Source organism: Lissotriton vulgaris, chromosome 1_1 (genome assembly GCF_964263255.1).
Source record: "Lissotriton vulgaris chromosome 1_1, aLisVul1.2, whole genome shotgun sequence".
NCBI classification, from domain to species: Eukaryota; Metazoa; Chordata; class Amphibia; order Caudata; family Salamandridae; genus Lissotriton; species Lissotriton vulgaris.
In genome coordinates, this window is record NC_141685.1 from 1,589,144,324 (window position 1) to 1,589,160,087 (window position 15,764).

The 15,764-nt window shown below is 42.0% G+C and overlaps 1 protein-coding gene across 1 annotated transcript in view; it reads left to right on the forward strand.

Annotated features, from left to right (window-relative positions):
• The window catches only part of CFAP54 (cilia and flagella associated protein 54), a 2,285,874-nt gene that overhangs the window by 1,362,438 nt on the left and 907,672 nt on the right, over window positions 1-15,764 (forward strand). The window contains exons 44-45 of the mRNA XM_086918163.1: window positions 3,406-3,615; window positions 6,610-6,676. Of these exons, the coding sequence (XP_086774289.1) occupies window positions 3,406-3,615; window positions 6,610-6,676 (277 nt within the window). The remainder of the gene's footprint in view (window positions 1-3,405; window positions 3,616-6,609; window positions 6,677-15,764) is intronic.

A 15,764-nucleotide genomic window follows, 5' to 3' on the forward strand; every position in this document is an offset into this window, starting at 1 on the left:
TACCTTCAAATCTGGGGAATCTGAAATACTTCTGTCCTTTTTCTGATTACATGCTGTCAATTTGTCCCAATCTACCTTACGGGGCGGAATTAAAGAATGCATGTAGGTGATAATCCGACCTGGCAAAGCCGATATTTCAGGTTTAGGTTTATCACCAGGCTTTCGGTCCTTGTCCCATTCTTTATTCTGATCCCAAGTCTCTCCAAACTCTGTGCCATGATCCTGATCATGCACCTGACGCCATACATCAACGGGACTAGTAAACCGAAAAATAACTCTGTCAGCCAGGATCATAACAGCCGCAGAGGCAGCCTCGGTGAGCACCTTATAATAAGCAGTAGGATTTTTACGGGGATCAGGAAGTTGCGACTTCAGAGAAAGAACCTCACTCCTTTTCCAAGGGGTATAGACCCATTGCTCTTGAAATCGTGCCTCCACACGGGCTCTAGTTAGCTGATCCTGATCATTTCTTAATTCTGGTACTTTGGGATGATAAATAGGATGATCTTCCCGCATAAGATGCTGGGAATCCCATTTTGGACATTTCAAATGCAGCCGCCCTCGATATTTCACCAAGTCTCGACATTCCGGTACACATCTTCCAATCCTAATTCAAACTTATGAGCCCGGTCCAGTATATCATACATCACTTGAAGGGCTCTTCCGTCCGGGAAACACTGTTCCCATAAGGAAATAAGACATGTAGCAATATGTTCCAAGGCGAGTTGTTTCATAACAGGCTCATAATCTCTAAGAGTATTCCATATATCAGTTATAGTATGCACGGCATTCCGCATCCATTGGGATGCCTGATCTGCAACCATGTGCATTGAGAAGCATAAGGGGAGGCGGACGCACATCTAATAAATCCTCTATTTCATCCTCTGGCTCAGTCCTTGTTACATAGCTTTTATCCACCTGCAATCGGAATTGTCTATTCGTACAATCAATGTTTTTCTCAGTCTGATCCTTAGCATAATCTATAGCTTTCTGTGTAATCGTCTGACCTCCTTTCATCTTACATAACTTCTCCTCCCTGATGCGTCTACGCTTTGCTTCCTTTTGCCACATATTTAAAGAATCAAACATTGCCTGTCGACTGTCTGGAAAATAATCAATCAAGTACTGTATCTTTTTCTCTTCAAAAGACCCGGTCAAGCGCCATTGCAGTTCCACATTATCCTTAGTGTATTTATGCCACAAACGTATCAAACAGAATGGGTGAAATACCATATTTAACATACATATCATAGCTCGGGCTACCCTCTGACGGGGCAGGCTGACTTTCATCCAATCGTGTGCCTTTTCGGCGGAAACAACATCCAAAACATAATTTACTAAAACACAGCATCCTTGTTCACTGACAATTCAATTCTCATTCAGAAAAACGATCTTTCAAACGTGGCCATGTTCATACATTCTCAACATTCCGTTCACCATTCGAAATCAAAAAGAATACCAACAAGACAATACATACATAGATATAAAAAAAGGACATTTCAAAACGACATGTCTTTTCCAAAACAGAAGAACAGAGCCCATCGACTCCTGTTCATGGAGAACTAACCAATTCAGATTTCCAGACCAACAGATACCAAAATCAGGCAGTCCAAAGACTAGCAAGAGACCGTCAGACAACTGTTAACCACAGACCGACCTACAGACCATCCCGCAATCCTCCTGGTTCACCCTCAGGACTATTCTGACTCAGCCCGCTGCTTAGCGTCGCTTCAGATGTGTCCCAAAGGCTACCCAGGAACAACCACAGGCTTTTCCGAGAGCAGTCCGGCCGGACGTGCACCACATAGGCCACACCAAGGCGACCGATAGTTATCCCTATTATTCACCAAACAAGTCCACGGAGCATCTGCCCGTGCAGCTACAATGCTGCCCGTCAGACCCCCAAAGTTCTCTGTGGTACACCGACCACCAAATCCAATACTGTTAACTGTTTCCGAAAGCACTGCTCAACAGCGCATTCCAAAAGACATCAAAGACAATTCACTCACCTGGTGCACACAGGTACAATTGCGTATTCTCCACTGCCAACTCCTGAAGACCAACACGGTCGGCTCCTAGGTTACGCCCGTAGAACTCCGCGAAGGTTCACTAGCAGCTGGGGCTCCCTGATTGCGAGAGCAGAGTAAGTCAGGATCTCCGCCCAGTCCACCCACTCGGCCAGTGTTCCCCTTTCTTTGTCCTTTCTTACCCGGTTACAGGAGGACGACTCCAATGCGGAGTCCCACCAGAGTCGCCAACTGACGTTCCATAAAAATATAAAGAGCTATACGTACCAATTATTATTTATTATTTATTATTATTACCAATAGCCCCAATACCAATTATCAAATAATTAGTCAGTTGGCAGTGAAGAAAGTTCAATCGTTTATTATGCAAAATACTCTATAGAGGAGCCTCTCCAATATATTATATATACTTTCAACACAGTACATGAAGTCACCATGAATGGAAAAACACTACTTGGGCCTTGGGTCTCGAGGAAAGACCATATATGGCACACATGATTAGTTGAAAAGGTCTGCTTGGATATTATTAGGGAGGTCAGGAGGGCCGACTCCCTTTCGTCCCGGTACCTGGGGGTGTAGGTACGGCGCCTTCAGGAATGCGCTTATCGCACACAAAGCCAGATGCGACCGTGAGTCCCAGAGACAGAGAAAGAATAGTGTGCATTCAGCTGCTCTCAGTAACTCAACTAAATTAGGGCCTGCCAACAGTTGGAGGATAACACGTGATCGTTGCCTGTCTCTGGCGCAGACCGGGAGAAGATGGCGTCTGTATGGTTCTCGGCCTACCCGATATTAACAGTGCCCACGAACAGCTTATACCCTCAATGACTAGCTATAACAGATATAGGTGGGGCATATAGGTGGGGCATTATGCATATATAACACAAAGGGTATATAGATACATCATGCTAATACAATATATAGATATGGCTAACACTACTAATATAGGGGAATCAGATTTTTATCCCACACACAGGCCATAATTGTGATAATTGTTGCTAATTCACAGCAAGCTATGATGCTCGAGTGGAACTAGCCTTCTTGTAACATAAATTGGGATGAGGATAGTCTCAAAGTTTTAGGTACTGCTAAAGAATTTTAACAAAAGAACGCCTACGACACCTGTTTAGCATAAGAGAAGCGAAAAAGCGATGATAAAACTTTAATTACAGAACTAAGAATTTTAGAGAGTGTGTACACCTGTAACTATGAACTGTGGAACCCTGTTTGCGTATGTCCTTCATTGCAAGGGTTGCTCCAGGCTGTCCAGGCACTGATTATTTTTTAAACCTTGCTTGCACTAATGCACTCATGTAAATCGTCTATGAATGTATGAATTATTAACTAATCAAAGTAAATTTGCCCATTTTCATCGCAGAGCTGCTTTCCACTGTTGGTGCCAAGCTTTGGATGAAATACTCAAGGCTGTTGACATTCTGAATACGTGGCAAGCGCTTGGCAGCGCCTCAGATTCTGCAACAAAAAACAATGTAGATGTAGACACTAAGGATTACAGTGAAATATTTTTACACCGTGCTGGCATTTGGGGGTGCCTGCAAGCGGCAGTATTGACAACTAAAATATCTCAGTAAGTATGCGAAAACATAAAAACTGAAAAAGAGAGATTTTACAATACTAATTATTATTTTGTATAGGTTTCATTTTTGAAAAGTCTTAGTTATACATGGCTGGTCCCATTGTAGGTGTAAATAGCTGCTGCTTTTTGTGTACAGGGCGGGAGGAGGTTAGCTGCCTTTCCGCCCCTGCAGAAATCCAAACTATGCTGTGGCAGGCTGGTCTCCCCCTAATAGTATTTTAACATTCCAAGGGCAGAGTATCGGACTTCCAGCATTTACTGAGAATTTGTACAATTCAGGGTTTGGATATAGAATTTTGCCCACCTTATTCACCAAATTACACTAAATAGAAAAGGGACCCAGAAGGCTGAAACACAGTAAATATATACCAGGAATCTCAACACATTCATAATACTTAATAAATGTGTTTTTTATTTTATTTAAATCTATGTAAATATTTACATCTTAGGGGTCGATTCAGATCTTGCTCGGAAGGCCTACGAATCGGATTTGGCTTTAACGGATCCGATTTGTAGCCCTTTTTCCCGACCGATTCGTACACTGGTCCAAACGACCCAGTACGATGTGAAGTTTGCGTAAGCGTTGAGCGAATCATCTCCCAACCCAGTCTGTACAAATCATATGAAAATTCTTCGTACAGCTCTATGGACTCTTGTTTCAGAGCGAGCAAGTACGATGCACAATTCGGACAGCCTTCCCAATTCAGTATGTCTGTATCAATCAAGCTGCCGGAATCATTCTTTTGGCCTCCGTAGCCGGCCTACCATCACCTGGATCCCCCCAATTCAGACTCGTGGGGGTACCCATGGATCCCCCATTCCCATGCATTTGCAGTGTGGTGGGCAGCATGGGGTGCCTGCCAAGGATGTACCCTTTCCCCACTCACCCCTTTTAAGGTCGAGCATTCAAGACCTCTTGTATATACTCTAGTATATACTTATTATATACTAATATGTGTATGTACTTTGTGGGCTCTGGATATCAGCCCTAGGACTTGTATGGTTCCGCTTCGGGACTTTTTGTCCATTCAACTGCCTCAATTTACCTGTCATAATAGAAAACGACCAGCAGAGGTCAGTAAAATACCGAAACTGCTTTCTGTTGAGGGACTTTCTTTTTTATTTTTCTGGCAATAGAGGTCAGTAAAATACCAGAATCACTTTAGCATATTCTAGATTCCAGTCCATAGAAATTATCATCCAAAAGCACCCATAGACAATAATATTTTTTTTAAATCTTGTATTTTCATTGATATGCCCACTCTAGGTGCTGATTTTATATTAAAAACAGAGCTTTGGCCTATACCATTTCCTGCTGAAAGGTAATATTTCTCTCCATGTGTTCCCATACCTTCCATGTCACGCAGTTTGGCGCTTACTTTCCCTCCACGTTAAAAAACAGTAGATGTTTCAGCACCCAGGCTAATGTGCTGCATGGCTAAATACATATAAGGTCCCAAATGCGAGACCGATTGCATTGCAAATGCTTGTTGCTATGGGAGCCTGTGCACAAGTCCAGTATACAGGCTCCCGTAGACTTCAATGGGCGTCCGAGCAAACCGAGTCCGTAAGCATAATAATGCATCGTACTCGCTCGATCGTACTCCAGTTGCCCAAATCGATCTGAGTCTTACGGAGGGCTTTACTAGCGAGATCGGAATGGGACCCTCAGTATTTGAAATGCAACCTACACCACTCCTCAAGTCCCCTTGACATTTTATTTAGTTTGCTAATAATGTATTTAGTAACTGAAGATAATCTTCCTAACCATTTATATTTAAATATATAAGTTTGTCTGACATCAAGTTTGACAGTTACGAAAAGTAATGCCATGCTGTTTTACATGCACTAATCCGGGTGCTCAATCCATGTTTCTTGCTCGAATGACAAATGTTCCCAGAGTCCTAGACCGAGCATAGGCTTATTCAAGATGATGTGCATGCTAAAATGATTCAGGAGTCCCTAAATGAATAACAATGCTGAGTCAAGCTGCCTCATATCCTTGTTGTATTGGCTACACCATGAGATGGGATGCAGTTTTAACTTATTAGTGTATACTAAAGGCAATGCAATTGTTATTTACTCATTTATAAGCACTTGCTTCCTGTAGGAGGAGCTTTTGTTTTACCCCTGGATTTACAACACGATTCCAGCAGATAGTACGTACACACTAAAGTGCATCAATGTGAGTAAAACAGGTGCAAGGCTAAATGCATGTTTCCCCATTTATGTAAACTGGGTGCCATTAACACGTGAGGCTGTATTACAGTAAAGACACGTTGTTTTAGATTGTGCGATGATGTACCTTAAACTATGCATGCCTGGAACAAACAGGGGTAGTGTAGGCGGTTACATTTAAAGTGCTGCCCCCAGGAAAACCACAAACCCGCTCTGCTCTGGGGTTAGTGCATTAAAGAAAGACAGACTGGCTGAAACTGCCTGGAGGGTGACGTCTGGGTGGGTCACTGGGACCCAATTTATACCTTTTCAGAAGGTGCCCTCAGGGTGAGCGCTCTGACTGTGCACCAGCTCTTAGAGGTGCACAGTCAGTGCGCCCCTGGCGATTTCTTTGCCTCTGAGACCACATTCATAATTTAATGCGGACACAGAGGCAAAGTGTTTCCCTCATTAACATGGTGCCAAACCCCCATTCTAACGAGGGAACATCCCCTTGAGATAGTGTGGCACTATATGTGTGCTGGTGCCAATAATATTACATAAGGGGCCACAAAAGCATCTGTGGCCCCTTCTATAATACTGCAGTGCCTGGGGAGTGGGGTGGGCAGGAAATGGGCACACATTCTCTTTTTGCCCCTGGGGCACTGTATATAATATGGCCCCTTATTGCAGTCAGCGCAAATATTGTTTGCACCAGTATGGTTCACTCTTGAGGTATACATGAGTGTACATGATCTCCTTCATTTTTCAACTATAGATCTTTTATTAATTCTCACATACTTTGTAAATTGTTTTGTTTTTACTCAGATACATTTTGGCATCTGATTTGAGAATGCGAACTGAGTGCTGCATCTTATCTGCTTTTCTATTTAAGGTAAGCATATGTAATGGCATTCTATTTTTACAATTGAAATATGTGCTGCGTTTAGGGCATGCTTCTAAACGTCCTGTTTATGTTTATATGTATGCTGCTACATGTAAAGACACACACACGTTAAACATTGGTTATAGTTAGGAAGACTTTATGTATTCTTTCTATACAGACCAAACTCAAAATACACAATCATTAGAAATTCTTCAGTTATAGTTATACCCAAAATGTATAATTTACACACCACTTTTAAATGTATATAACTTTATTTATTCTGTAACTACAAACAAAAGTTAAAGTACACAAAGATTTACATATTTAAACGTATAGGTATACCTTTAATTTATAGTTTACGCAACACCTTCCAATTATTATAACTCGTGCATCTACATACACAGTGCATTAAATTTGGTAGCACGCTACATGAACTATAACTTGTGCCTTCTCTGTGCACTGCTTATACCCTTTTATATCATTATTAGCTGTACCATCTAAATAATATTATTTACAATAATAGTTATGATACCATAAATCATATCTTTTGTGAGAAAGCAAAGCATTATAGAGTGGTGAGCTAAACTGGAGTAGTATATAGTGGAGGGGTGCAGAGTGGAATAACATTTAGTGTTACTGGCATACAGTGTAGTGAAATAGAGTGTAGTGGCATATAGTATAATAGCATACAATGGAGTAGCATAAAATGAAGTGTCATACAGTGGAATAGGGTAGAGTGGATTGGTGTAGAGTTGAGGGGTGTACAGTGGAGTGGCATAGAATGGAGTCATGTACATTGTAATAGCGTACAGTAGATTCTCATGGAATGGGGTAGAGTAGACTGAAGTGGCGTGTAGTCGCGCAGAGTAGAGTGTCATACAATGGAATAGCATAATAGTAATTATTAGAATGACATGGAGTGGCATAGAGTGCAATAGCATTCAGTAGAGTGGTGAACAGTGTAGTTGAGTACAATGGAATAGTGTAGACTGTATTGCGGTAAAGTATTGTGGCGTGGACTGGAGTGTCGTACAGTTGTGCAGCATACAGTGGAATAGCATACACTAGAGTGGTGTTCAGTGCAGTGGGATATATTGGAGTGGTGTACAGGGGAATAGTGTACAGTGGTGTGGCATATAGTGGAGTAGCGTAATTTAGAGTGGCGTGGAGTGAGGTACAGTGTAGTGGTGTACTGTGGAATGGTGTAACCCAGAGGGGACTGTTGTAGGGTGGATCAGGGTACTGTGTAGCGGGGTTGACTTTAGTGGAGTAGCGTACTATGGAGTGGTGAAGAGTGGAATAAAATTGACTGTTACTGGTGTACAGTGGAATGACGTAGGGTGGAGTGGCATATAGTATAATATACAGTAGAATGCTGGGGTGTTCTACATTAGAATAAGGTAGAGTGTAATAAGACAGAGTGACTTGGTGTAGAGTGGAGTGGCATAGAACAGAGGGATGTACAGTGTAATAGCATACAGTGCATTGTCCTAGAGTGGAGTGCCGAGGCGTATAGTGGAGTTCTTATAGTGGAATAGTGTTGAGTAAGTTGGCCTATGATGGAATAGAGTACAAGGGAGTGTAACAGACTAGAGTGTGGTACAGTTCAGCAGCATACAGTGGAATAGAGTGCAATGGAGTTGAGTACAGTGCATTGATGTATATTGGAGTGTATTAGTGTGGAGTGGCATACTGTGGAATAGCGCAGAGTAGATTGTCATACACTGCAGTGGCATACAGTGGGATGGCGTACAGTGGAGTGTGGTAGAGTTGACTGGCATAGAGATGAATGAGAAGTGGCGTACATTTGAATAGATTACAGTGGAGCGGCGTATAGTGGAATAACATATATTAACATATATTAGAGTGCCATTGAGTTGAGTTGGAGGTAGCTGTTCGCGCTCTATAAAACACAGTATTATTATTATTATTATTATTGCATAGTGGGATGTGTTGTACAGTGGAATTAAGTACAGTGGAATAGTGTAAAATGTATTGGCATATAGTGTAGTTGCATAAAGTGGAGTGGCATAGACTGGAGTGTGGTACATTTCAGCCGCATACAGGGGAATAGCATGCAGTGGCATGGTGAGCACTGGAGTGTGTTAGAGTGAAGTCATGCACTTTGGAATAGTGTAGAGTAGAGTGGCGTATAGTGCAGTTGCGTAGATTAGAGTGACATACAGTGGAGTGTTGTAGGGTTGACTGGTGTAGAGTGGAAGGTATGGATTAGTGGCGTACTACATTAGAATAGCGTAGAGAGGAGTGGCGTATACTAGAGAGACTTACAGTGGAACAGTGTACACTGGAGTCTGGTAGAGTGTAATAGCATTGACTAGAGTGGTGTACTGTGTAGTAGTGTAGAGTAGAGAGGCATAGAGTAGAGCGGGGTACAGGCGTAGAGTAGAGTGTAGTAGAGTGGAATATTATAGAGTTGAGTGTTGTAGAGTAGAGTGGAAGTGTAGTTGGGTACAGTGGAATAGCATTGATTTACTGGCATGCACTATAGTGACATAGTGGAATAGTGTACAGTAGACTGACATAGAGTGGGGGTGGTACAGTGGCATAAGATAGAGTTTAGTGAGGTATAGTCAAAATCATATCTTGTGTGAAAACACAACGCATGATAGAGTGGTGAGCTACAGTGGAGTAGTATACAGTGGAGGGGTGCAGAGTGGAATAACATTCAGTGTTACAGGCATCCAGTGTAGTGAAGTAGAGTGGAGTGGCATTTAGTGTAATAGCATACAGTAGAGTGGCATAGAATGGAGTGTCATACAGTGGAATAGGGTAAAGTGGATTAGTGTAGAGTGAAATGGTGTACAGTGGAGTGGCATAGAATGGAGTCATGTAGGGTGTATAGCGTACAGTAGATTTTCATGGAATTGGGTAGAGTGGACAGAAGTGGTGTGTAGTGGCACAGAGTGGAGTGTCATACAATGGATACGCAAAGTAGCATATATTAGAGTGCCAGAGAGTGCAATAGACTAGAGTAGAGTGTTGTACAGTGTAGTTGAGTACAACTGAATAGTGTAGAGTGTATTGCGGTATAGTGTTGTGGCGTAGACTGGAGTGTCGTACAGTTGAGCAACATACAGTGAAATAGCATTCAGTGGAGTGGTGTTCAGTGCAGGGATGTGCAGTGCAGTGGGATATATTACAGTGTGTTAGAGTGGAGTGGCATACAGTGGAACAGTGTAGAGTGGAGTGGCGTATATTGGACTATCGTAATGTAGAGTGGCGTGGAGTAAGGCATAGTGTAATGGTGTACAGTGGAATAGTGTAACCTGGAGGGGACTGTTGTAGGGTGGATCAAGGTACTGTGTAGTGGGGTTGACTTTAGTGGAGTAACGTACTATGGAGTGGTGAAGAGCAGAATAAAATTGACAGTTACTGGTGTACAGTGGAATGACGTAGGGTGGAGTGGCATATCGTGGAATAATATACAGTAGAATGCTGGAGTGTTGTACATTGGAATAGGGTAGAGTGGAGTATAGTAGGATAGAGTGGAGTGGCCTAGAGCGGAGGGATGTACAGTGTAATAGCTTATAGTGCATTGTCCTAAAGTGGAGTGGCGCATAGTTAAGTTACTTATAGTGGAATAGTGTTGAGTGTGTTCGCCTGTGATGGAATAGTGTACAGGGGAGTGTTATAGACTAGAGTGTGGTACAGTTGAGCGGCATACAGTGGAATAGAGCGCAATGGAGTGTAGTACAGTGTATGATGTATACTGGAGTCTGTTAGTGTGGAGTGGCGTACTGTGGAATAGCGTAGAGTAGATTGGCGTACACTGCAGTGGCATACAGTGGAGTGTTGTAGAGTTGAATGGCATGGACAAGAATGAGAAGTGACATACATTTGAATAGATTACAGTGGAGCGGCGAATAGTGGAATAACATATATTTGAGTGCCATTGAGTGGCATAGTGGGAAGTGTCGTGCAGTGGAGTCAAGTACAGTGAAATAGTGTAGAGTGTATTGGCATATAGTGTAGTTGCATAAAGTGAAGTGGCATAGACTGGAGTGTGGTACATTTGAGCAGCATACAGGTGAATAGCATACAGTGGAGTGGTGTGCAGTGGTGTGCACTGGAGTGTGTTAGAGTGAAGTGGCACATTGTGGAATAGTGGAGAGTAGAGTGGCGTCCAGTGTAGTTGCGTAGATAGGAGTGGCATACAGTGAAGTGTTGCAGAGTTGACTGGTGTAGATTGGAAGGAGGAATGGATTAGTGGTGTAATACATTAGAATAGTGTAGAGAGGAGAGGTGTATACTAGAGAGACTTACAGTGGAACAGTGTACACTGGAGTGGGGTAGAATGTAATAGCATTGACTAGAGTGGTGGACTGTGTAGTTGTGTAGAGTGGAGTGGCATAGACTGGAGTGAGGTACAGTGTAGTTGGGTACAGTAGAATAGCGTTGATTTACTGGCATGCGGTATAGTGACTTAGTGGAATAGTGCAAAAGAAACTGGGCACACGTTTAGGAATAATCAGTATTGATACAGTGAGATTACATAAAGGAAAGTTGACACCGGTGGTACAATAAACAGGTTGTTTTATATAGATGGTATTCTTCCGATTGAATAAAACAACGCCAGCCGACACATCTTTTGTCAACAGGGCAAAGCCTGTAACTCTTCAGGGCTGTAGTGGCGTGAAAAGTGTATCGGATAGCCGGTGATAATTCCGTCCCGGTCTCACATACTCCAAGACGAGAAGAACACTGCGAGGACCCCGTACTCTCAGGTCCTGGCCAAACACAGACTTACCCGCCTGTGTTCAATTTCCTATCCCTTCTAGCCATACCCTCGGCTATCTACAACCCCGTTGACCGGATCGGAATTATCACCGGCTATTCGATACACTTTTCAATCTGAAGAATACCATCTATATAAACAACCTGTTTATTGTACCACCTGTGTCAGCTTTCCTTTATGTAATCTCGCTGTATCAATACTGCTTATTCCTAAATGTGTGACCAGTTTCCTTTGTACATATTTCAGTGTTAAGAGCTCATGTCCTTAACCCATACAGAGGTTTAGGGTCTTCCTCTACACTGGTTGCACCTTCAGAAATTGCGATGAATTCAACTACCTCCTAGTCAACCTTTTTTCTGCTGTAGCTCCATTGTCCTGCTCCCTCCCAAATCCTACATAGGCTATCAATAGTGGAATAGTGTACAGAAGACTAACATAGAGGGGGTTGGTACAGTGGTATAGGGTAGAGTGTAGTAAGGTATAGTGAATTGGCATAGAGTGGTGTAGAATGGTGTTATGTACAGTGTAATAGCGTAGATTGGATTCTCCTAGAGTGCAGTGGCAGATAGCGGAGTGGAGTAAAGTGCTTTGCGATACAGAGCAATAGCATGCAGTGCAGTGGTGTTCACTGAAGTAACGTACATTGGAGTGCAATAGAGTGGAATATCATAGAGTGTAGGGTTGTAGAGTGGAGTTGGGTACAGTGGAATAGCGTACAGTGGAAGGGCCTACACTGGACTGTCATGTGGTAATTGAAACAGACGTAGCATCAAAGTGTGTTAACAGTTGTAGATGTAATGTTTCAGGAAAATATATTATTTGGCGTAAATGGTAATGTTTGTTAGTATGTATAAATAGTGTAAGTAGTTTTAAAGCTATCATTTTTAAAATACTTAGTTATGTATGGTGCCATAGTATACCATGGTTAGTTCACAATATACCCCGGTACATGTGCATGATAAGGAAGTATGTGATTGACTAATGGCTGTGTTTACCAAAGGTAAAAGGCAGCCATGGCTTTTTCAGCTCAATTTGTCTGCGTTCTGCTTTGCTAGGTTCTGGGATAGGGTCCTAGATCTAGGTAGGTTTTATTTTTAGTCCCTACCTAGTACCACTTAAATTAAAGTGTTAGTAGGTAGAGAAATGCATTTATAATGTTCTATATATTAATAAAAAGTAATTTGTATGTTTTACTCTGGACTGCTTAAACTTTTTACTGAACATTTAAATATGTTCAAATGGAAAATGCATTGTAGTACCCTATATTTTCAAAATATAGGGAATTCCAGTGTATTTTTAAAAAATGTACATTTTTTTGGGGGGTACCGTGGTATTCCTGAGTCAGTACCACGGTACTCTGTACACTTTTTAAAACATATATAGAAACTTTAAATATTTTTTCCTTCCTTTTACCACTTTAACAAAGTGGTACTAGGAGAAAAAATATTAAACCTAATACTTTTGATGAAACTCAGAAGACAGGTAAAGTCTGCCTAAACGCAACAAGCAACATCATGTCAGCGCTATGTACCAGACTACTTCCACGAAACGCCATGAAAAACTGTGACATTTCATGAAAGTATTGCGGCCCCAGATTTCACTAAGTTAAAATGGCTTTTAACTTTAAAAAATACTTATCGTTCTTACATGTAGTACCCAGAAGGATTCTCTGTGCACCATAATGTCTATTCCTGTCAAATTTGAAGTAGCTCCATTCAGCTGTTTTTGCGCGGTGTGAGTTACAAAAGTCTATAGAAAATACATTGATGGAAAAACACGTTTTGGGGCCTCCTTTATATCTTTGGACCCCCTTGAGAAATAACTGTGAAATCGTGTATCAACTGCCAATGAAGAAAGAAGAATAGGTCTGCAAGTTTCATAGAGACTCGTCAAACAGGTGTTGTTAATGGTGAACAATCGAAGGAATTCCGATCTTTGCAAACCCTAACTATAACTACAGAGTGGCTACCCCCACTCTATAATAAATATATACACATATATATGCATGTACGTATGTATACACATATATTTAGCTTCTTTATTACCCCTTGTACCCTAAATACTCATCACATATACATCATAATTATGGATGCTTGGTGATAGGATACCTTCAGTTATTTCACAAGAATTCCAAATTCAAAAATAGTGCAGTAGTGCTAAAGTCTTTGGCACCTGAATTATAAGTTTGGACCAGAGTTCAACGTTTCTTTCCATTTGACTTCATATCCCAGAATACTTAAATAAATTTGAATCACAAATTCATGATGCAATGGTCCTTGCTGCAGCAACATCAATCTTACCACACAAACAAGGAAGAAGAACCAACTTAGTCCACCCTCTAAACTACGGCACAGTACTAAAGAGGGAGGGTTACACTGGGTACATTTCTGTTCTTATTATGAGAACTTCAAAATATGTGTTATGCCCACCTACCTGATTGGCTAGTAACATGATTAACTATTCCCTAACAATATTCTGTGGAAGAAAGAGCCCCACTTGAAAGAATGAACAAAATTCATTAGGATAGTATGTTTAATATAGTGGTGGGCCCCCAAATATCCTTGGTTTTGCTCACAAATCTTTTCACAAATACTTTTTACACAAGGAGTATATCGTTCCTCGGTAGTCACTCAAGATGAAAAAGGGTAGTTCTCTTACTCATGTGACCTCGTTGGTGACAATAGTTGGTGCTGCCCAGACGCTACAAGGTTATTCTATCAATCTGGTGATCCCCTGTCTAAATGGGCCCATTATCAACAATGTTGTGTGTAAAAAAGAAAGCATAAAATATGTGTATTGGCCTGGAGGATAATAAAAAGTTTTAAAATGTCATGTGCTGAAGGACATACACAATTTATTCAGCCTGTATGTAATGGCACAATTAACAAGAAACACTTTGGGCCCCTCAGTGGTAAGAAAACTCTATAGAAGTGCTGCAAGGCAACATCACGATTTAACCGGACATTTTTCAATATAATCTATTTCTAAACAATTCATCATCCTAACTTTACCAGCCATTATCCAACATGATTCACCTTCACAGTTTACATCACACAATCAAGTGGCACGACCACAGCGCACTTCGACTCCAGTCACAGAGAGAGCAGTAAAGTGTGCCCAGATTCCGAAAGCATTACTAGACCATACAAATGGTGGAATTTCCCTATAAAAATACATAGAATATCAACTAAAACAGGGCAGTGTACATCAAGTTAATTTATATTACACAGTTGCTGCCTGCTGTAAGGAAATTTTCACAGCAAGGGTTTAAGTCCAGGTAAAACGAATAAAATAACAAAACACTCTTCAAAATCACTCCAATGTTAGTCTTAACGTGAGCTCAGCCTAACATTAGGTGAAAGAAAGTGAACTTGACTGACACCTGTCAGAAGGCTTTTGAGGCCCTGAAGACTGCCATGTGCACTGCACCCGTGCTTCAGGCGCCCAACTTCTCAAACAAATTCATTGTACAGACAGACGCTTCAGAGCATGGTGTGGGGGCTGTTCTATCACAGATTAAGGAAGAGGGCCTAGACCAACCTGTAGGCTTCATCAGTAGGAGGTTACTTCCACAGGAACAAAGGTGGAGTGCAATTGAGCGTGAGGCATTTGCTGTGGTCTGGGCCCTGAAGAAGTTTGGGACTCACTTCCGGGTTCAGACAGACCACAGGCCCCTCAAATGGCTGATGCAGATGAGGGGTGAGAACCCAAAGTTGTTTAGGTGGTCCATTTTCCTACACGGTATGGACTTTACGGTGGAACACCGCCCTGGTACAGAACATGCCAACACTGATGGTCTGTCCAGATTTTTCTGCCTTAGTGAAGAGAACTCCCAAGGGGAAGGGTAGTTCTCCCCACATTTCAGCTGGAGGGGACACGTGTTAGGCCTGACATCATTGGCGTGAGTCTCCCTTCCATTTTTGACGGATTGCCTCCTCTGTTTTGTTATGTTTTTGCTGGATTTATGCTTTGGGAACTGTGTAAGTATGGGCAAATTTTGCGTATCTGCGGTCCGCGAATTCGCACAAAATCGCAAAAAAGTCAGCGAATTCGCGGATTTTCCCACGGAATAGCAGATTTTTTTTGCGATTTCCATCTACTCAACTGGAGTACTTTCTACTGGCTAATCAGTAAGTGCTACCTCGATGGGTAAATGTATAGTGCTTTTCCTACACTGCAGCTGCGTAAAGGGACAGAAGATTTGTCTCCACTGACCATGTGTGCCTGTAACTTTGCCACCAAGCCAAAAGACGCCGAGGTCCCTTGAGTGAGCTGTCTATCATAGTTGGGAAAGGGCGGGAAGACGTTTGATACCGCTAGTGTGTGGTGCGGGGCTTCTAT